General features: G+C 41.6%; 1 protein-coding gene across 2 annotated transcripts in view; it reads right to left on the bottom strand.

Annotated features, from left to right (window-relative positions):
- GLDC (glycine dehydrogenase (decarboxylating)) overlaps positions 1-23,607 on the bottom strand; it is a 46,655-nt gene that overhangs the window by 12,453 nt on the left and 10,595 nt on the right. For both annotated transcript variants that reach the window (XM_015417986.1, XM_015417987.1), the window contains 11 exons: positions 21,461-21,596; positions 12,972-13,136; positions 12,497-12,574; positions 10,718-10,865; positions 9,948-10,144; positions 8,252-8,348; positions 7,075-7,180; positions 6,547-6,686; positions 5,083-5,163; positions 722-819; positions 52-136 (listed from right to left, as the gene is read on the bottom strand). In XM_015417986.1, coding sequence (XP_015273472.1) covers positions 52-136; positions 722-819; positions 5,083-5,163; positions 6,547-6,686; positions 7,075-7,180; positions 8,252-8,348; positions 9,948-10,144; positions 10,718-10,865; positions 12,497-12,574; positions 12,972-13,136; positions 21,461-21,596 — 1,331 coding nt within the window. The remainder of the gene's footprint in view (positions 1-51; positions 137-721; positions 820-5,082; positions 5,164-6,546; positions 6,687-7,074; positions 7,181-8,251; positions 8,349-9,947; positions 10,145-10,717; positions 10,866-12,496; positions 12,575-12,971; positions 13,137-21,460; positions 21,597-23,607) is intronic.

Genomic DNA, 23,607 nt, shown 5'->3' with positions numbered 1-23,607 from the left:
CATTCAAGGATACTAGCAAATGCCAATTTTACCTTTAAAATTTATACCTACTAAAGGAATCATGCTGTGAACGAGGGAAATATCTTTGTTTTCCAGTCTTTTCATATACCGGACAATATTTGTTTCAGAATGATAGCTGAAGACAAAAACATTACATTAACCAACCACTTAACTACACAAGCCAGACAATACAGTTAGCATCCCCTTAAGTACCATGTTATAAGATTTACCCTTTTAAAAGACAGATCAGTCACTACTACAAAACACTGGACCTTTCCTTTTTCTTGCTTCTATTTTGTACTTACAAATATTTGCCCACCAACTGATAGTAATATATTACAGTATCCAATCAGCATGAATATACAATAACTAACTCATCAAATCCTATAATGGTATGTGGCCTCCCTATTTAAACACACACATGCATTATCAAAATAAATACATTCTATGTCTATGCCACCAAGGGACAAACACTGCATGTTCCAGTATAGGCAGCTTCCTCCATAAGTTTTTAGGCAGCTTTCTAAGTGTAAATGTGGGCAAGGGGGGGGGGGCTAGAAAGTTTAGTCCTTAACTTCCCCTGTAGCTAGTAAGGAAATAACACTTTGAAGTATGAAAATCAAATCCCTGATCCACTATTATAATCCTTAATGCAACTTTATCGAATATAAAAGGAAAGCAGAGCCAAGGCTGCACAGATAGTCCAATGAATGTCACAAACCTGTTGAATACTTGATGTGTTAGGAATTTTGAAGTCCTCTTAAATGCAGTGCCAAAAATGCCCCTTGTTTCTTCACCCATACTCTCAGCAACCAGTTCCTTTAAAAAAAAAAAAGCATATGGGCTCATGGGCAATGTTCCCTCTAAGATGTGGAATCTTGTGAGCAACAATTCTACTTTGTGAGCTGCTGGCATTAAAGTTGTGGGTGAGTGATTTGGCTGCTGCAAAGATTAGTTTGCTCTGGAGCCCTCCTTCCTGAGCTAAGACTAAAATCTGTGAGCTGGAGGCTAAAAATTGTGAGCTGGCTCACACTAACTCAGCTTAGAGGGAACACTGCGTCATGGGTATGATTTTTTTGCAGACAGGGGAGGGTTAGAAAGATTGGGACGATAGTTAGAGAAGGAGGAAGAGACAAGGAAGCAAAGAGGGGGAAGGAATGCACCCTCTTTGTAAGTTTCTTGCAGGTCCCCAATTCTCCATATACTCTTTAGCCACACATGCCCCCATTTCTAGATATCTAAATTCACAGATTGGGGCCACACAGAGGCTAAACAGATTTTTCAGCAACCTTGGGGGACTCTCCAGGTTTGCAGAAAAATCTGAAGGGTCCCAAAAAATACATGTGGGGGTTTATAACCCCCAAAATGTAAAGTAGCATTATCTGCACAAATGCAGATGTATTCAGGGTGACAGCAGTGTTGGTAAGGGGTGCCCAGGAGCTGTGGTGGTCCCGGTGATGGCTGTAGAATTGGGGGGAGGTGTAGCAGGCCTGGCAGCAGCTATAGTATAACCTGCAATCCGTATCAGGTCCATTATCCGGGTTTGCTGATGGGGGGCAGTTGCTAGGAGCTGCAGCTCACCTGGGTATGGCAGCAGCGATGGGGGAGGGAGAAGTTTCAGTGGGCCAAGGAGTGCACCAGGCCTGTAAGCAATTGGGGGAGTGGCTGGGAAGCAGGCGGCCTTGGGGATAGGGACAAGGGAAGATGCTGGGATGGGTCTTGTGTTGAGGAGCCACAGCAGCTGTGGGAATGGCAACAGTGTTATGTGGGGAGAAGTTGTGGCAGGCCCACTGGTCAGGGCTGGGAATTGCAGCACAGGTGGGAAGCTAAGAAGGGGAGAAGGATTCCCTCCCTTGCAGAAGTCTTGGGCCCACACTTCCTACCTCCTCTTGACTCTGTTGTCACTAATGACAGGGAGAGAAGCCTTCATGGGCCAGAAGACACATGGGCTTGCCGCCATCATTACTGGGGGTGTGTGTGTGTGACTTTGGCAGACCTGACAGTTGGGAGCCGTGTAGGGCTTGCCACCACCATCATCAGCAGTGCAGGGGAGAAGCTTTGGTGAGCCCAGTGGCCAGGAGCAGTAAGGGACTTGCTGCCATTGATGGGGGAAAGAAGCCTTAGCAGGCTCAGGAGCCCGGAGCCACGCAGGGCTCATAACTGTTAACCAGGGAGAGAGCCTTGGTGGGCCCAGCAGCTGGGAGCTGTGCAGGGCTTACCAGCATGATCATCAAATGAGGGTGGGGGGAAGCCTTGGTGGGTCCAGGCACAGGGAGCTGTGCGGCACTTACTGGTGGGGGGAGAGAAGCCAAGCCTGGTGGCAGTGGTGAAACAGGGAATAAAATTAAGACATGTAATGAATCCCCCCACAATTATTGCAGGTCCCCACTTTTGTAAACTATTTTTAAAAACTCAGAGGTCAAGGGAGATTGCTTCCAGCAAAGTTAAGTAGTTGAATAAACTAAGATTCATTCCCAGATCTTGTTTTGGGATCACTGAAGGATCTTGAGCCATTACAGAACATGTTTCTCTTCAGTGAGAAGGAAAGCTAAAGTATTAATAGTTAAGGCAGCTGCCCATTTCAGGACTTTGAACCACAGGATTTCAGGGAACAGATTACAGCCTCATGACACTTCTTTCATGGAGGAGATCCAAAAACAAGTATTGTTCAGTGTTACTGCAAACAGACCACTATTAAGCCAGTTTTAATGCACACAGTGAACGTACTTGAAAAGGACTAAGTTTTAAAGTAAGATATTATATTAAGGATTATTAGTGTTGCCAGGTCTGACTCAGGACTTTGGGGGTGGAGCCAGGAGCAAGGATGTGACATCACATTTAAAGGGACCATGTTCCTTTTAAATGCCTTCCCACCATTGGAAATAATGGAGGATGGGGTCCCTTCTTTTGGGGCTCATAGAATTGGACCCCCTCGTCCAAGCTTTGTCACGACACTGCATCCACCTCAGAAAGTGCTGTTAAGTGATCTCCATGCCTGGGAGGGGAGAATGGAGATTCTCAGTTTGCTTCCCACAATTAGAAAATACACCTTTAGACATTTATCTGCTATTTTGACATGTTTATTGCTTTACAGCTGTTGACCTTATAACTTTAGCCTGTTATTTAGTTCTAACTTTTCATATCTTAAACATCATCACGTTACATGTTAATTTGCTGTTAAGTCCCTGTCTCTAAGTTTGAACCTTACCTACCATTCCAATGTATTTGAAAAAGTGTGCCTTGCACACGAAAGCTCATACCTTGAATAAACCTTTGCCGGTCTTAAAGGTGCCTCTGGACTCTAAACACACACACACACACACAATGAATGGCTAAATCCCCCATATCTTTAACTGCCGAACCAACCTGAAGAAGTTACTGTGTGTTTGTTACAATGGGGTTATTTAAAGCCCCCATTATCTTGAATACACAGTATTCAACAATGCTTCCTATTAACTTTAATGGTGGGGGGACCTGAGCAATAACTAGTGAAATCTTCAGTGCAAAATGGGGGTAGAGCAAGGCATGGGCCCTTTTACCTCAACCAATGAAAGGTGGTTACTTGATCCTTCTTTTCTTGGGTCATACAGTCCCTCTCTAATTTCAGAGGCCGTGAGCTTCTTGGCTCCCCCCTTGCTGTACAGCTTCCTAGCCATACATGTTATCTGCCTCCTTTGCTCTGCTCTTAAGTAGGGTTTTATTAATGAGCTGGCTGCTGATTGTGAAGAAGCTTCTCTTGTGTCCCCAGGAAGCAGCTGAGGGTAGGAGCTGACTGCTTGCCACTTCCACAGGGGGACAGACTCTCTTCACCCCACTCCCTTTTCTCCTACTCCCCCTTCCTGGGAAGAAGGGAAGACCTCACAGAATGGACACCCTTTATTATGCAAGTAGCTAGTGTTCATGTCAGCGGCTATATTTTTATTTACACATAGGTTGATTTTAAAGAAGGAGAAATAGTAACTATCATCAAGTGCGAGGCTAACCTGGAACTATAAAAGATACAACCAGCTTACCTTCTCATCTTATAAGCTTCTGAACACGAATATCGCTTGGGCTAGAAATTTTCAGCCATAATACAAATCAAGCCATCAATTTCACATCCAACTTACTAATAAAGAATGTTAACCTCCTGCACTTGACCTAACGTTGTTAACAACTGGATTTTGCCAGCAGAAGAATTTGGAGAACCTTAAATTTAATCTCTCTTACAAGCAACAATAAATATTCTCAAGTAAAAGTTATGGGCACAATTCAGTTCCCTACCTCTGTAAAGTCACACAGATAAGACCCCCATAACTTCAACAGGCCACTCCCCTGCATGCAAGCAGCAATAGAATAGGACCATCTTGGTAGATGGCAGCTGAATTTGTGCCTCACAGATGTCCACCCAGCTATCCTTCTCCATCCTCTCAGTGCTAGTTACTTAAGCTCCCAGAGTACAAATAATTTGTACTGAGCATGATGGAAATAATGAAGGGCCAACAAACCCTCTTCCTCAACCAAATGGTCCTTTTGCTGCTTGCTGTCAGCAAGCTGCCAAATTTCCTTTATTTTGGTTTTACCATGTATGCACTTGAGTGCTTTCACTTTCATACGTAGACCTGTTGATGCACTTAATTGCTTCGCTGCTGGAACTTGTATATCTTCTCAAGGCCACAGGTGGTTGCTGCAAAATAGTTGCTTTGGTGATCTCACGTAGAACCGTGGGAAGGAGATATGTTATGCTGCCTAGAAGCGTTATGCTCCCAGGCCCGATGGCACGCGCGGGAAGTCCCGCAATTGGGCCTCAGCTGTTTGAATGTACTATAACCTGTCATGCTCATTGATTTTCCCTCATTCCTAACAGTGATCCTGTACATGCACCTATAGCTTCAAATAAAGTAAAACCTTTCTACAAGAGTGTACTTCCTTGATGCTGTGGGGGAGCCTGACACTTGCGCACCCCCACGCGTATGACTTGTGCTATTGAGTCTATAGAAATCCACAATGCTATGTCTGTGATGGACATATTTGTGCCCTATCTAATATTAGCATGCTGTCCCCTGATGGCATATGAACTGCTATAACCCGAGCTCTACTTACAGCTGAAGATTCACAACCAAAGACCCATAATAGGTCATCCAGGTCTTTTTCAGTTATAGTTTCATCAAGGGACAGGCCAAGCTGCAACAGGCACAAACCAAACAAAAGATATAAAAATCTGGATTCAGTTTATGTTAATACCTCATTAATACTTTATCTACAACTTCTGAATTGCTACAACAGCAACATTATGTTAAAAACAATGTTCCACCATGCTTAAAGCAAGCAGAAACATCGAGATAGAAAACTTAGACTAATATTTTTACAGATTCTATAGGTTCAGTCTGTAGTTTTTGTAGCCTTCTTAGTAGAGGATTGTTCTTTATGCGATAAAAAATCTCAGCAAGTTCCTACTAAATATGTTTACTACTAAATTACTAGATACTTTCAGGCAATTAAAAGTATGAAACGTTATAAATGCTGTAAAACAAAGAATCAAAGGCACCAGAGATATAGACTCCATTCAGAACAAATTCTGATTTGTTAATGCTGAAAGCAAATCTAGTTTATATTGTATACACCTTACTGGTTCATAATCCTGGTTTGTAGCCAAGAAATAACCTAATTTTTTTTTAAAAAAAACCCCCTCCAATTTGGACATCACAAAAAATCTCCAGTTTCATGCAACCAGCGAAGTCTTCAACCTGGGTTCTGTGCATGGGGGGGGGGGACATGTGAATCCAGTGATAAATCAAGCCTATCTTAATCACAAATAAACACTGGTTTGTTTGCGATGTTTGAGTACAGTCAGAGAAGACTTTGTATCTCTCCCTCTGACAAGTTCTAAGAATTCCAGCTATGAAAAATTTAAGTAACAGGCTGCAAAGATTTCATTTGCATAGCTGGTTCACTTTTTCAAGATACTATCATTAGCTTCTCATAGTAGCAAGTGGTCTGAAAATGCAGGATGGATTTCTATGCTTGAGGCTAAGTAGGTGTGGGTTAGTATTCAGCCTGCATGGAAGATTGCCCTGATTTCCCGCCAAAGCCTGCTGTCCAATGAGGTACTTGTTTCCAGGTGGCAGATGTAGCCATCTCATGTATCCCAGTTGAGTCCAGGCATTCTAATGGGGTCACTGTTTTGGTGTTGTGTTATAGTGCTATAGCAGTATAGCGCTCTAAAATGAACGTTCCCCAAAAAAAAAAAAAGGACGGAGATTGCCCGTGCGGGCGAAAAAGGGCGGGAAAACAAAGTGGTGCAGTCTGAAATGCCAAACCACTTCAGAGATGGTAGGGGAAAGGGTTTACTCCAAGACGGTACAATAACAGCTTAAAAACGGCTTAAAAAGGGTAATGTGAAATTCCCCATTATGAGGTAACATCTGCTTAGACAGTAAAATAAGTGACTTTTATGTTATGTACCCTTATGTTCATAAAATTACTACAGTACTTTAATGCTTCTAACAGACAACGTAGAATTAACAAAAACCACTGGAAGAGTCCTGCCCGTAAACTGCCACTTACTGTGCCATCGCTGTGAATCCGCAGGTTTATTTGTCTCTGGGCTGCCCTGCACAAGACCTCTTGAACATCACAGCCACACTGGATTTTCAGGGTATCAAAAAATAGGTCATGTTGCAGTTTGTGACCTGCTCTCTTCAGACCTATCAGAAACAACACATGATAACTCTCTGCACCACCAGCTGTTCATGTTTCCTTAAGGTTGTGCATATACTTGGGCATATACTATTTTTTTATTAACAACTGAGCTGGGGACCAGAGCCAGAATAATGTGGGTGTTAATTCCAGTACAGTAACTGGAATTAAGTTTGTACAGATTTGGTCAAGGTGACATGATGGGAAGAAACATGTTGGCCAATCTGCCCTGAAAGGTTAAGTTGCTTCACTGCCAATTTTCCTAGTCTCTAGCAAACAGTTCTTCTGACCAACAGTTTCCCAATCTATCTTATCAAAAGACAGGATTCTGATTTTGACCAGATGATGCCAATCTTTAAAGACTTGCCACCATGCAGCCATTAAATAGTCACTTACCTTCGGCTAAAATCAGAGTGGCATGATGCACTCTCTTGGCAATGTGCTTTAATCCATTAGCACCATGATAGACTCCAAACATTGCAGCCATGTTAGCCAAAAGTGCCTAAAATTAACCAAATTGGTAAACAAGTCAGTTTGCTAGCAAGTTAGTATAATTAGAAGTTTAACATCCTGCAGTATTTTAAGAAAGACATTACTATTCATACACTTTAATCATTACATACACTCGGAGCAAAAAGGCAAAGAAAGTTACAATTATGCCTGACATTATAATCAATACAACAACTCTTTACAAACTCTTGAGTGTAAAATGTGCAAAATATATTTTATTAGCTGTACATTGAATAGTTATATTCTGGGGCACAATACTGTCACTGCCAATGGTAGGCATGGAGGCTCTTGGTGCACTTAGGCACAGCCACTAGGACTCACATCCAACACTTAAGAGTTGTGTATGTATATCATAACTGTGCAAGTCAAACTCCTACACAGTACGCTAGGGCACGGCAACACCAATGTCCCCTAGCTGAATATCCAGTGGCTTATTTTCCCATCCGCTTTGGCATGTAGGGTCTCCAGAGCCAGCAGTCAGCCTGTGGCAAAAGCCCACATCAGGGGTCCTATTATCAGGCTGCATCCAAAGGACAAGCTGGCTACAAACAGTGACTTTTTAGTTCCAGAAATCAGGGCCCACAACAGCTGGAACCCTGCAACTGCATGGATACCCCTCACATCTTATCTACCAGAATGCAGCCTGATAATGCAGACATTCCAAGTAAAGGCTGCAGATCTTCTCAGTACAGGCTCACCACCCTCAAGATGTGTGCTTCCCACAGCAGCTTAAGCTTTGATCCAAGTACAGCTCTGTATTTATGCTTGCCTCTTCATAGCTATGTGTGGCAAGAACATATTCTGGGATCAAACTGTAGTTGGATTTTTTGATAAGATTTCTCTCTCTTCCTAGTGGACTAGTATCTTAATAAGATTACAGTTAAGGCACAGGGCATAACCTATTATTTTAATTTAAAAGTGTTGCAGAACACATTTGTACCACTGATAAAAGATGTAAAGCATTTCGGCTGCTTGCTAATTGTCATGATGACTAGCTACTGAAGTGCAGTTTACTGCTACTTTCAAATGGTCCTTGCCAACTGAAACCCACAGAAATGCTTACCTGAGCAGTGCAGATGTTGCTTGTAGCCTTATCCCTCCTGATATGTTGCTCTCTGGTTTGCAGTGCAAGCCGATATACTTCTTTGCCATTTGCATCCCTTGAGCCACAGGGGGGGGGGATAAAGATTACTTCCATTGTGCTTTAAGGTCACTGCTTTTGTTAATATAATGGCAACTGGTCCAAAGAAACTAATAAGCTTGCCATGACCCGGATAGCCCAAGCAAGCCCGATCTTGTCAGATCTCAGAAGCTAAGCAGGGTTGACTCTGGCAAGTACTTAGATTGGAGACCTCCTTGGAATACCAGAGGTGGGAGGCGGGGGCAAGTTTTATTCAGCCACCTCTCTGAATACCCTCCAGGCCCCCAGTAGGGGTCAGTCTCCAGAGGTCGCCATGTCTTCCAGGTGCGTGCACACACTCACATGTACACACACACATTGAATAACAGAAAAACTGTTGCAAAAATTATAAAATTATTCCTGAACAAATATTTGCATCCTCTCTCCAGTATCCACTGAGGTCAAATGGGATGAGGAGAGATGATAGCTCACTATGATAGCCATTCATACAAACTGTAGTCCTGTGAAGCAAAAAATAAATAAAAATGAGGGAAATGGCTACAGTGGGGAATGCACCATAAAAATCCCTTTCCCCCTTTGAAAATGCTTTCCCTAGAGAGATCACTAAATAGTAAGAAAACTTTAGATTCCCAGCCTCATGGTTCTCTTAGAAGGCAAATGTGTGTGTGTGGGGGGGGCACTTTACCTTTCACAAGCTTGCCAGTTCTCCCTTGCCAATGTGTCCCCCCCCCCCCCGTCTGCCCTGCAAGAGGGCTCCAAGACTGGAAGAGGCCTGCCTGTAGGACAAAAATGATCCAGAGGCAAAATATTTGCAGGAGAGAAATTACAGGTGCAGAGAGAAAGGGCTGTGTAGTCATGCTGCTCTGATCTTCCTGTGTACTTGCCTTAATCAGCAGACATGCGTTTAGGAAATATACATTTTCTGGTAGGCTGCAAAATTCTGGACCAAGTGAAATTTATCCATCAATAAACTGCAGGTGAAGTCTAACCAACATTACCTTCACAATCGGGGAAGGAAGTAGCTGGATCCAGTATTTATAAACCAAGTAACCTTGGTACAAACATTTTAGAATCCTTGCAATCCACAGCAAAAACACTCTGCTGAAACTGCAATATTGGATCAGCTAATTTCAGTTTCTCAGACAGTCTTAGATACTTCACCTGCACAATCTACATGCTCATGAAAAGTATCACTACAAATTCCTTTTGGGAACTGTAAAAGTTTTGACTGTGACTTTATCTTCATTATTTTTTGGAATTGCAGTGAATTGGAACAAATTTAACAGGAGGCAAGACACAATTAAGGTTTTATAGTATCAACACAGCTATGATATGGTTTGATACAAGCAGATTCTACATTAAAGTTCAGCAAGGAAATCTATTTAGACAAACAGCTGAATTTTATCTTGTAGTGAAAATACAGCAAAATTTAACTTCCAGCAGAAGTGATTTTAGACCGATATTTGTCCTCAAGAGAAAAGAGCAGGTAATGGCATACAGAAGGAAATACTACCTCATTAGACTCAGATTTTGCACCAGTTCAGCACTAACACCAAAAACAAGCTCTGCAGACCATGAGAGGTCTGGAATTCAGATTTTAAGCTAAAACACAGATTACCTTGTAACTCCCACCATTCTTCCAGGCATCATTCGCACCAAGTTCTCCTTGACGGCAAAGAACGCTGCATGTGGTCCGCCATAACAAAGCGGTACCCCAAACCTCTGGGAGCTACCCAAAACAACATCAACACCAAACTCTCCTGGCGGTCTCAAGATGCACAGAGCTAACAGGTCAGTTGCACAGCAGACAAGAGTCTGAAACAAGAGAAAGTCAACCGTGTTGTTGGCATCTTTTACAGAGGAAAAGCTACAAAGAAATTTTCTAAAATATGACGTTTAGGATGCACACAAGTTTTTCTCAAAGAAGCAAAGAACAGCGATTGTATAACTCCTTTGTCCTGGAGATCTGTCTTCTCCTCTGAAGTAAGACCCCTCCCATAGCAGCAGTACTATAGTATCCAACCCAATGAAAATAAACAGTGGCATCTTCAAACTGTCTGCTGAACGCGACACATATTAGGGGCTAATTTTTTATTCCCAATTATTTCCATATGATAAAAAATAATGGGCATAACTCTAATGCATATGCAGCATTCTTGTGCCTGTGAGGGCTCCAGCATTTATATGAACACAGACTGCAGATTCACTTATGCCAAAGAACCTACATGCAGATCTGTTTGTTGCCTCTGTTGCAACCACTGTAGGGCAATCTGTGAGGACACAGGAACAAACCGGCTATACTGGGAGAATGGTCTTCAACAGCTGCAACACAGCAGCTAATTTACTGGACACACAATCCGTTTAGATATATATTACAGCTGCTTTTACCCCATTCTGGTGAGCTCGATCAACAAGTCCAGTAAAGTCTTCTATTTTCCCCTCGGTATCTGGATACTGGAACAGCACTCCACTGACATTTTTTTCACTAAAGTCCATCTCATGAGGCAGCTTCAACTCCACAAGGATGCCAGTGTAACTGCAAAGAAAATGATATCCAGCAATGCAAGAAACTATTTCCTAAGACTAAGCCACCTTATGTTCAGCTTCCCTTTGACCCAAACATAATCAAGACTTAGGTCTGAATCCCAAGAATCATACGAATAGAAAAGAGATTTCCTGCTTTTTTCTTTCCCACTGCAGCCCTTTCTGAAAAGCGGTTCCTAAGGACCAGGAAATCAACGGAATGTGCTGGGTATGAGGAGCTGGTGCTGCAGCTGAGTAGGAAACGGTGGGGACTCCTCTTTGTGCAAGCAGGCAGGCATGCCCTCTGTTTGCACAGGGACTGCTCCTGCCCTTTATTTCCAAGTGGCCAACAACATATGGACAGATAACATGTAATATTTATTCAGTCCCTATGTAGAAATTCTACCCCTAATAACAGATAACATGTTAGATATATTCAGTCCCTATGTAGAAATTCTACCCCAAAGAGCATCATGTTGGATCCATGCTGACACATTCCCAATTGATAAGTAGAAATAAACTGACGTGACAATCAGATTAAATGCATTGATATAACTCTGTGTGAGACTGATAGTTTATTGCTTAGCTTACAGAGACCAGAAAAGAGGTATGAGTGGTCTCGGTGTCTCAGAGGTCAGCCACTGTGATCAACACAGAGGAACAGTTCAGACTCAGAGCATCTTGTCATATCACCTCTTGACTTCCAGAACAAGATGGTCTTGACAAATAGGTCTTGACAAACTGAATGACAGGAAGCAAAGACACAACCAGTGCCTGTTCCCATGACAGGATGTGTTGACCATGCAATTTTTGCTGTGCTGATCCCCACGTTTTGCAAGGGAGTTTACATAAATTTGGGATTATATAACATGACCAGGTCCAGTGGCCAGCTACCATAAAAGGAAAAACAGGGTTGATACTGTTTGTGAAAAGGTAGATCTTGAGGGTACAACAAGCTCCAAGTGAACTACATAACTGTGCAGAGTCCAACACGCTTGAGACCAACAGGGCAATATCAGAGGTTACAGTCAACCATCAGCCCTCCCACCTAGGGCTGCCAAGTCTCGTTGAATCGCGGCGGGGGATCGTCATTCTTTACAGGAGCTCTGCCGCGGGGGGTGGCAACAGGCGTTGCACTGCCGTCCCCAGGATGTGACGCTACGCGTTGCTCTGGCTACAGGGCTGTTTGGAGTCCCGTTGCCAGAACGACGCGTAGCGTCACATCCTGGCGACGGCGGTGCAACGGCTGTTGCCGTCCCCTGCAGCAGAGCTCATGTAAAGAATGACGATCCCCCGCTGCGATTCAATGAGACTTGGCAGCCCCACCTGATAACAACAGGGTACCAGTCAGATTTGGCCACCTGACAGAGTGAGCTTTAATAAGCGCTTGAATGGGAACTTATAGCAATAGAATGCTAAAGATGTAACATCACACTGTTGATTCAAAATAAAAATTTCTTTAATTTCTGAAGTGCTCTGGTCACTGGGTTTCCTCTTCAACAATCTGCTCCCTCAAGGGAGGCCTGATCACCCACTGGTCCTGGGGTACCATTAAGAATTAATTACCTAGAATTTATTAACATTTTTAATGATCCTCCTTACGATGCCTACATTGCTTTTGAGAGAATATGAAACAAACATTACTTCGCTCTAGTCTGCACCACAGCTATCGTCTGAGGATGGCATCTGATGTCAACATAAAACGTCCTCCTCTTATTGTGCCTGTAGAGGAAAAATGCATTTTATGTAAGTATTTTAAATATGCCTCATAAGAAAGAGTACAAGTTTTTATTTCAATTTAAAACTGTAGCATAACTATATACTGTCTTCATGGTTATTAAAATATGCTTCTATCTGGAAATAGTAGTTTCTGGTGTACAAGGCATAATAGTTTCCATGACATACAGACAGTACGCAAGCAAAACCATCACCCTTTCTGTTCTGATTGGTTTTGACAGCTGTGGTCCAGATTTCCATTTCTGGGCAGGTTGGCAGAAAAGCCCGTCATGTAGAAGTTCAAGCACCACTCAACCCCCCAGCCTATTTAACATAAGGAAATAGCCAGGCGAAACATTTCATTATGATTTATTCAATTCAGGTATGAACTTAAGTTGCTTACCTGTGACACAACTGCATCGCTTCTGCAGCAGCAGTTCCCTCATCCAATAAAGATGCATTGGACACCTCCATCCCTGTGATATCACACACCATCGTCTGATAATTCAGCAAACTTTCCAGTCTGCCTTGGGACACTTCTGGCTGGTAAGGCGTGTACTGGGTAATCCTATTAAAATTAACAGGTTTCAGAAATCAAGCCTGTTCAAGAAATTAAAAAAGCATGTTTGCCTAACAAGGAGGTGACAGTTGCTTATCTATGGGCAATACTATTACAAAAAAAATTGTAGGTAAATCAATTAAAGTAATCATTTGTATTATCATTTCAACTGGATAAATCCACATTTTAGAATGACCTTTGAGTAGCATGGGAGAAAAGAAACCTCTCTCTACAATGTGGGCGTTCGTTTAGCCATAAGAAAAGTTCTGATTAATAATAAAGGCTAGCATAATCTGAAATATATTTCCAAAATATATTACTTTCTGATAAGATGTTTGAGCTCATTCGGTGCATGTGAAGTTTTATGCATGATATCACTTTTCAGTTAAGGGTTTTTTGTTTTTTTAAAGTCACCAAATAAAAGGCATAAAATAGTACAAAAGAAATATAGAAGAAGCATTAATGACTTAGTGCATCCATAACACCAAACTATGAAGCTTAACTATGGTTAAGGCACTATTGTCCGAATACCTAAATCTTGGTTGGCGACTACCTACAAACGACCACCAGAAACCAAAGTTAGCAAGTGTGTCTGCCTCAAACATCTCTTTCCTTTCCTCCAAGGGAATTTCTACATGTGAATATTGCCAAAAGTAGCTTAACTATCAGACTGCATTTAAAGAAAAACACTGCAAACAATTACCCTTGACCAAAAGCAGAAATGCTTTGTGAGTTACAGTTCTGGTCACCACACCTCAAATAGGATATTATAGCATTGGGAAAAGTGCAGAAAAGGGCAACTAGAATGATAAAAGGGTTGGAACACTTTCCCTATGAAGACAGGTTAAAACGCTTGGGGCTCTTTGGCTTGGAGAAACGACGGCTGAGGGGCAATGCTCCCTCTAAGCTGTGGAGTCTTGTGAGCAAAAATTCTACTTGGTGAGCTCCTGGCATTAAAGTTGTGAGCGAGTGATTTGGCTACCCTGCATCAATCAGTTTGCTCTGGAGCCATCCTTCCTGAGCTAAGACAAAAACGTGTGAGCCAGAGGTTAAAAAACTGTGAGCTAGCACACACACTAACTCAGCTTAGAGGGAACACTGCTGAGGGGTGACATGATTGAGGTTTATAAGATTATGCATGGGATAGAGCAGGTTGAGAAATAAGTACTTTTCTCCCTTTCTTACAATATAAGAACTCGTGGGCACTCAATGAAATTGCTGAGCAGTCGGGTTAGAAGAGATAAAAGGAAGTACTTCTTCACCCAAAGAGTGATCAACACTTAGAATTCACTGCCACAGGAGGTGGCGGCAGCTACAAGCATGAACCACTTCAAGAGGGAATTAGTTAAGCATATGGAGCAGAAGTCCATCAGTGGCTATTAGCCACAAGGTATAGATAGGAACTCTCAGTCTGGGGCAAGTGATGCTCTGTATTCTTGGTGCTTGGGAGGGGGCAAGAGTGGGAGGGCTTCTAGTGTCCTGGCCCCACTGCTGGACTTCCTGATGGCACCTGGTATTTTTGGCCACTGTGTGACAGAGTGCTGGACTAGATGGGCCATTGGCCTGATCCAACATTGGCCTCTCTTATGTTATGTACTGGTTCCAGGTGAGCAGTCATGCTGGTATATAATGTAAAGATTAAGAATGATGTTGAACTTTATAGACTCCATAGACAGCACTTTAGTGATGTAACTGATTATCGCTACCACTAGGCACTGAAATCCTCTCTTGGGCATGACCAATCTTACATGCTTTAATTTTTTAGGAACACGCACAATCTTATCCATTTGAAATCATTATTGGCTTTGCTATACAACTTCTGTATAAAATTGTAATTTGGAAAGTTTTTCAGAACAAATGCTAAATCAGATAAGCAAAAATATGATATGAACGTGGCAATCGTGCCTCAAGCAAGGCAGCTATTATTTTGGAGCATAATTTCTACGTAATCCTACTGTCATATCAAAGCCTGAGCTAGAACAGATTTTTAAAAGGAATGTACAGTTTTAGCTTTTCAAAGTGTTCAAACTATAGATTCCCATTTTTTCCCAGCATTTATTTTTCACTTTCACAGGTTACACACAAACACACACACACACACTCATATGAAACCTGTGCAATATCTTTTTAAATTACGATTTTTAAAAGCAATTAAGTTTCTACAATAATCCAGGATCTTCTATTTTTCTTAATTACTGGAACATTTACAGCCTCTGAAGCTGTTCACAGGGAGGCCAATCCCTCCAACAGCTTCTGAAATTATCTTTAAAATATCATCAAACTAGAAAAGGCACTTCATAGGTATCCATCGGATTAAATAAACTCGTAGGTATCTTATTTGCCTAGACAAGTAAAACTCATCCAGTTGGGCTATTCAGGTGGTTTATAATTACTGATGTGTTATTTGCAAGGCTGGATAAAACAAAGTGAGGGAGGGGCGAGAATCTACCTTCATGATTTAAGAACTGTACCCTCTGAGAAAGTGATATGCTATACTGGATGGGATCTAAGCCTTCTGTGACATGAACAAGTTCACAGAGCAGATCTCTGCTACCTTCTCAAAGTAGTCCCAACCTGAAAAACTCCCTGAAAAACTGCTGGGGGTCAGCAACTTTTACTTTTATCCTCCACAACAATGCAGGACAACTCATAAAGCCACAGCAAAAGGGAGAACTAGCAGAAATCTCTTCCTTTGCACTCTTGCACTAGTAGAATAAGCTCTGCCAATGGAATGAAGGGTGCTGCAAGAGTGAATGGAGAGCGTTTCTCTAAGTTACTCCTACTCACAGCCTCTCCCATCACCTTCTGTCACAACATCATTCCTGAAGGTCTTCTGGCCCTCAGAGGGCTTTTTGGGGAAGGCTCAGATAGCTGCACTGAAAGTGGCCTTCTACAAGATTGTTTGAGGAGTCAGATGAACTTCAACAGCATAATTTAAAGTAGAATTAATTACAAAACCCAGAATCTTTGTAAAAGCAAAGAGGCAAAACTTCTATTCAATAGTATTACTACTAAGCAATATTATAATAATGTAGGCCCTGTCCTAGAACTGAAACCTTTAAATCCCCATTTGACACCTCAATTTACACAGGATTATTCCTACACATCGCTCACAGTAACTATTACTGTCCCTGGAAACTGGTTTTTTCCAATCCATCCCCCATGTATGCCGTATTTGTTTTGTATTTTTTTAATGTGTGTGCATGTGAGGGTGTGTGCACTTGGAAGTCATGGTGACCTCTGGTGACTGACCCCTACTGGGGGCCTGGAGGATAGTCAGAGAGGTGGCTGAATAAAGCCTGCCCCCACCGCCCAACTGCTGGTATTTCAAGGTGGTCTCCCATTCAAGTACTTGCCAGAGTTGACCCTGCTTAGTTTCCGAGATCTGATGAGATCGGGCTTGCCTGGGCTATCCAGGTCGGGGCATACATGCCCTATTTTGATTACTTCTGTTCTTCTGAATGATCTAACTTTACTCTTTTATAGGTACTGACAAGCTCTAGTTTTTTAATTGGCTAGCATCATCCAGCATTTGCCAGAAGTTTAATCAACATACATGAAACCTCACAAATTCAAGTATATCTCAAAATAATTACTAATGATTACCAAAGCAGATTTCTAGAGCTAAGTCTAGACACATTGTCAACTCTCTCATGAAGCCAAACATACTTTCTATTCTTTGTCCATTCATTTATGTTCTTGTCACGTTGCTGGAATTAATTAGCTGTGTTTCTAAGGCAACACCACAGCAGAGAGTTAGCGTGAAGATGTTCAGGAAATATAGACACCAAAACATGCGCAGCTGATATAGTCCTCTGTGTTACATTCCCAACAGCTGATTGTAAGTTACTGAGCCAAAGCAATGTTTTTTTAAACTGACCCTATTCTTGGGTCAAATGAAAAATGCTAGACAATCTAGGAGAGAGAAAGAGAAAAAAATCCCACTCTATTTTGCAAACCTTTTTTCTTTAATGTGCTAGTTGATTGTCTCATTAAGGAAGATCAGTTGCTAAACCCCAGTGACTGTCATTCTTATATCTTACAAGAAATTCTGGCTTATTTATTTGAATGTCCAAATCTTTCAGTAATACTATAGTACAATACAACGATTTCCTGTGGATCAAACAAACAAAAATGGACCTGAATGTGGATTCAAAAAATCAGTTTTCCTATTTGAGCTAACTCATGCCAAGGAGCAATTATTAAGCCTCAGCTTCATATTTTTTGTATGCTTAATTTATGAAAACATGGCAGCTACAGCCTCTGCTGCTGAGTTAGAACCCTTCATGTGATTTTATTTCATGCAAGTCTCACTGGCAACTGTTGAAAAAAGCTAATGCACAGTGTGAAATCTGCTTTTATCTGTTTAAATAAACATTCAGACAGCCATTATATTTGTACATACTGTATTAGATATATGCCTCTTAATTCACACATACATCTGCCTGGGGTCATTCCATCTATGGTGACATTATTTCAAATTGGGCGGATAGCTCAACACCCTTTCCAAGTTGGCTCTAAGGCAAGTGACCTATTTGTGGCTTTGCTTTCCTCTTTGTTTCTCTTTCAGTTTTTATTTGACACTGCAGAGGATCACCCCTTACTGATTTATTCCAAATGCAAAGGTGAATACATCCCCTGCACCTCTCAAAAAGTTACTCCCGAGGGTCAGGGACCCTTGAAATGGTGGGATACAACACTGGAGTCTGTATTGGGGAGGGGGGGAAATAACATCTCCCCTTGTGCAAGCAGAGATATCCTTCCACTCAGGAAGGAGAGAATATGAATCTCACTTCTGGTCTTGAGAACAAACTAAATATCTACTAAATATCACCTGAAAAGAAAGAAGCTAGTCATAAATGAATGACTGGGTGCAATTGTCTTCCAAAAATAGCAAGAGGACTCATCTCTTTCCAGCTCCCCTACTGAGTTGCATTCTTGCTAGAAGAATGTGAATGTTTTGCCAGATTAGTCTTTGAATGCTGTTTGCTTCACACTGCTTTTTCTGTAACTCACTTGAAACTCACTTGGAATAATCTTTTTAAAAAGCCACATGCCCCATACAGTTTTAATATCCTTATATCAACTCACTTGAAGCTCTTAGAATAAACTTTTTTTAAAAAAAACACACAAACTTAAAAAAAAACAACATACCCCATATACTTTTATATATTTATTTTATTTTTAGTCTAGCCAATTACTTCAAGGACTATGCTCATTAACAGTACATTGCCTATTTTTACTGTAACCTGGAATGGACTCACTTTCAGGACATTCCTCTAAACACTTCCTAAAGCTGTGACTTGGTACACAGGAGCTGCATTTTTTTACGTGAATAGTACGTCCTCAGGAAACAGAACACTGAATACAAGTGGGGACCCATGATACTCACAGGGGGTTCTATTCTGATCTGGCAAGCGCAGATAACACTACTTTATTCGGGTGGGATTTAAACCCTCCATGTATTTCTTTTCAGATTTTGCTGCAAACCTGGGGAGTGCCCCAAGTTTGCAGAAAGATCTGCTTCAACCTGCAGATTTAGCTATCCACAGATAGGGGCCATGGGTGGCTATTAGAATATAAGATTTCTAAGGGTTTAATAGCCTTCTACAATATGTGAAGCTGTGACACAGCAAAATGATTACAGATTTCTAAGCATCTCCCTTTGTATAGTCAAAAGAAAATCTAATCTTGCAAACCAAAAATTTCAGAAATTTTACAAATGTGTTTTAATTGCAAAATTATTGCTCAGCACCATGGTATACACTAGATTTAGAAAGATGGACAATAAAAACTTATTTTAAAGTAATGTATTAGACACATCATAGGAAGTGTTTAGCCTTGATAGCTTAACAATATAAACTCTATGCATTTTTTTTTCTGCTGCATAAGCTAAACTTGTAAGTGGCTGGCTGCCTGTGGTGAATCACAGTTGTGTCAAGGCAATAAGCTTTAGGAGGTGGGGAAGGAAGGATTACTGCTGAAACCACACACAACAAGGGTATACATAGATACAAGGGACTATAAAAATAGTTTTAGGCTACTAACTTTTTTGAATTTATTTACAAGCTTAATGTAACCCACATGTCTCACATTATGTTATTCTGTGACAACCATCTTCTGGTGATGGTAGGGGCAGAAATCCCACTGAAATGCATTTTTGTGGATCAAAAACCTGTTAATTAATAGGAAACAGAGACCGAGTGTAAATGGGCAATTTTCTCAGTGGAGGGTGGTAAGCAGTGGGGTACTGCAGGGATCAGTACTGGGTCCGATGCTTTTTAACTTGTTTATTAATGATTTGGAGTTGGGAGTAAGCAGTGAAGTGGATAAATTTGCAGATGATACAAAATCATTCAGGCTGGTGAGAACCAGGGAGGATTGTGAGGCACTCCAAAGGGATCTGTTGAGGATGGGCGAGTGGGCATCAACGTGGCAAATGGGGTTCAATGTGGCCAAGTGCAAAGTGATGCACATTGGGGCCAAAAATCCTAACTATAAATACACGTTGATGGGGTCCAAACGGGCAGAGACTGACCAAGAGAGAGATCTCGGAGTCGTAGTAGATAACTCACTGAAAATGTTGAGACAGTGTGCGACTGCAATAGAAAAGATCAATGCTATGCTGGGGATTATTAGGAAGGAAACAGAAAACAAATCAGCCAGTATCATAATGTCCCTGTATACATCGATGGTGTGACCTCATTTGGAGTACTGTGTACAATTCTGTCACTACACCTCAAAAAGGATATTATAGCATTGGAAAAAGTGCAGAAAAGGGCAACTAGAATGATAAAAGAGTGGGAATACTTTCCGTACGAAGAAAGATTAAAGCACTTGGGGCTCTTTAGCTTGGAGAAACGACAACTGAGGAGTGACATGATAGAGGTTTACAAGATTATGCATGGGACAGAGCAGGTAGAGAAAGGAGTACTTTTCTCCCATTCTCACAAAACAAGTACTCGTGGACATTCAATGAAATTGCTGAGAAGTCGGGTTAGAAGAGATAAAAGGAAGTACTTCTTCACCCAAAGAGTGATTAACACATGGAATTCACCGCCACAGGAGGTGGCGGCGGCTACAAGCATGGACGGCTTCAAGAGGGAATTAGATAAGCATATGGAACAGAGGTCCATCAGTGGCTATTAGCCACAAGGTATAGACTGGAACTCTCAGTCTGGGGCAAGTGATGCACTGTATTCTTGATGCTTGGGGGGGGGGGCAACAGTGGGAGGGCTTCTAGTGCCCTGGCCCCACTGATGGTCCTCCCAATGGCACCTGGTATTTTTGGCTACTGTGTGACAGAGTGTTGGACTGGATGTACCTTTGGCCTGATCCGACATTGGCTTCTCTTATGTTCTTATGTTACGTTCTGGACAGGATGGGATGGAAAGCATCCACTGGCCGCTGCAGGCCATCGTTACAGACTGTCAGAGGAACCTTGTGCGAACCAAGAGATGCCTTTACATTTGGGCTTGCTGCTGGCCCAAAACAGACACCACTCTATGTATAAATGTGTGTGTGTGAAGTATTATCAAGTTCAGACGACTTATGGCAACCCCAGCAAGGGGCTCTCAAGGCTTGTGAGAAGCAGAGGTGGTTTGCCATTGCCTTCCTCTGCATAGTCTTCCTTGGTGATTTCCCTTCCAAGTACGGACTCTGCTTAGCTTCTGTTCTGACAGCTGGCAAGATTGGGCTATACCATGCTGCCTTCCCTCCGGACACCACTGTAGCTTCTGCAAATAAGCTTCTGTCAATAGCCAGACAGGATTAAGCTATGTTGTCTGAAAGCTACTTAATTTATATTTGCAAATTTCGTTTCACATTTCTTTAACACTTCAAGTTTCTGCTTTTCTGAATTAAACTGTACTGTGAGCCCTGAAAAATAAATTAGCTCTAAAAGTTTAAGAGGCTTCTTCAATTCAATTTATATACCAGCATCCAGTATTATGAAACCTAATTTTTCCTAAGTTTACACTCAGTGAAATTCTAAAACTGAGAATTTTCAAATAAATGCAGTTTACATTTATGAAGTGTGATAAAAAGATCTTGTTTGCAGACAAATCTATTCCCGCCAACAATAGTAAGCTGATGGTATTCATAGAAATAAATGGAACTATATGTTTCTACAATCAGACTTACATATTTGAAAGGAAATGTTTTTGCTCCTTAAACTTTAATTCTACAGTTGCTGTTTTTCTATTATTAACATATTGATGCATTGCAAAGTAGCTATATATAGTATGGGTACTTCCATGTATCCCAAAATGTTAATAAGCTGAAAAATATTCATGAACCATAGACTTGTTTAATGATAAAATAGTGTACGTTACCATCCTGCATTCTCCAGCAAGTTCCTCAAAATGGCCTGAGGGACTGAACAGTTGTAATAACCCATGCCAATATAGGATCTCCAGATCTTGTTCTTGCTGGCAATATTGTATAAAGTTTCAAGAATTTCATTCTCACCTAATTGAAAAGAAAGTTATAGTGGACATCTTGTAAAGGATTTAATAATGCTAAACATTTTTGCAGGCATTACAACACCTGCTATGCTATTGGTCTCCTTCTATGCTTGATTTCATCAGTCGTTTGCATGGCCTATCTTCAACAGATTTTATATCTGCTAGAATCCACAGAACTAAGGCCAAAAAAAGCCCTTGTCGTAACAAACATATTGTTATTTGTGATTGAAAGCTCTCATAGAACTTATTAATACTCTTATGAATAGCATAACACACCAGGTAATTCTGAAAGTTTGCAATACAGAATGTAAAAGGCTTCTGAAAGAGCTGCACTAACTCACTCTTACCACAGGAGTCCCTAAAGCCTCTAAAACAGGGGTCCCTAATCTTTTGGCGCTTGTGGGAACTTTTTGAATTCTAATAGAGCGTGGTGGAGAGAACCACAAAATGGCTGCCGCAGGAAGTGGAGTCTGCCACAAAATGTCAGGAAGTGATGTGCATAAATCTGATAGCCACTCTTAACATTTCAGGCAGAAGATCTGTTAAACAGGATGCCTTTTAAAATGAACATATTATTTTAAAACATTTTCTTGCACACACACAAAGTAAGTATTGAGCTAGCTAAGAAACCCTTACATGGTAGTATCTGCCTTAATTTTGCAAGCTATCCCTTTTATATGAGTTGAGCAAAAGCCCCACCTTGCCCCTACCACATTCTAAAAACACTTGTCCATCAACACCTTGTCTGGTGCCTGCCATGGCAAGCAAAATTCCTCACTGGGGACCTCTGCTCTAAAACATGAACCAGTAACCCCATTTTACTGCAAGCCAACAGCTATGTGGTATCATGCAGGTCTGTTGTACTCTTACAAAGGACTTAACTGTCCTAAGGTCATGGCTTCCAGTTGCCAGTGATTTAGTAGGCTGTGATATCAGAGCAGCTATGTTGCAGGACTTAACCCAATGAGGAAAAAAGAGCTCACGGGATTTATAGTGGGCGTTTCTTTACTACCACAATCCCTCAAGCATCATGGCTGGTTGCTAGAAGCAAAAACATTTGGCAAGATTAAAACTACTTTTATTAACTCACTTCATTCTTGGAAGCATTGGAACCATAATTCATTAGCAAGCTTTGAATGACATATGACTACTTTGTGCAACAAGGAAACCACTAAATTTACATCAGGGGGAGGGTAATCAACCACCACCTTGATGGTATGGAATAAACAGAAGAAGAAGAAGAAGAAGAGAAGAGATTGGATTTAAACCCCGCCCTTACAATTTCCTTTCCCTTCCTCTCCCCACAACAGATACCCTATGAGTTATGTGGGGCTGAGAGAGCTCTTTTGAGAACTGCTCTTGAAAGAACAGTTCTGAGAGAACTCATGACTCACCCAAGGTCATGCCACCAGCTGCATGTGGAGAAGTGGTGAATCACTCTTAACCACTACACCAAACGCTCTCAGTAGCCTTAGTTGCTTATAAGGTAGACTACTACCCTTGAAACACTATTTACTTTCCTCATGCTAACTTGCCACCTGAGAACAGAAAACAGTCCAGTCCTTCAGCTGGACAGAACTATATCTGAAAGATTTTTGGTAGTCAGATAGGCATTGCCAGGGATCTTTTCCTAGAAAAAGAGCTGCAAGAGCTCATTAGCATACGGTATGCTAATGAGCTACTAGGGTATTAGCATATGCCACGCCCCCTGACATCACTGGAGGTGATGTCAGAAGGGGAAGCAAAGGGGGGGAGGCATCTTCAAAAGCCTCCCCTTCCCCAGCTGGCCTGTGGGGAGGGAGAGAAGGGGTTTAAGATTTAAACCCCTTCTCACTAGAGTTGGGCCACAGAAGGAGGAAAGATGCAAGGAAAGAGAGAGAGAGTAGAGAGAAGGAAAGAGGGAAAGAAAGAAGGGAAGAACAAGGAAAGAGGGGATAAAAAGAGAGAAGGAAAGAGGGGAAAAAAGAGAAGGAAAGATGGATGGAAAGAAAGAGAGAGAAGGGAAGGAGGGAAAG

This window comes from Gekko japonicus, unplaced genomic scaffold (genome assembly GCF_001447785.1).
Source record: "Gekko japonicus isolate JY-2015 unplaced genomic scaffold, Gekko_japonicus_V1.1 scaffold1084, whole genome shotgun sequence".
Taxonomy (NCBI): domain Eukaryota; kingdom Metazoa; phylum Chordata; class Lepidosauria; order Squamata; family Gekkonidae; genus Gekko; species Gekko japonicus.
Note: the sequence above shows the minus strand (reverse complement) of the source record. Positions and strands in the feature narration are given on the sequence as shown.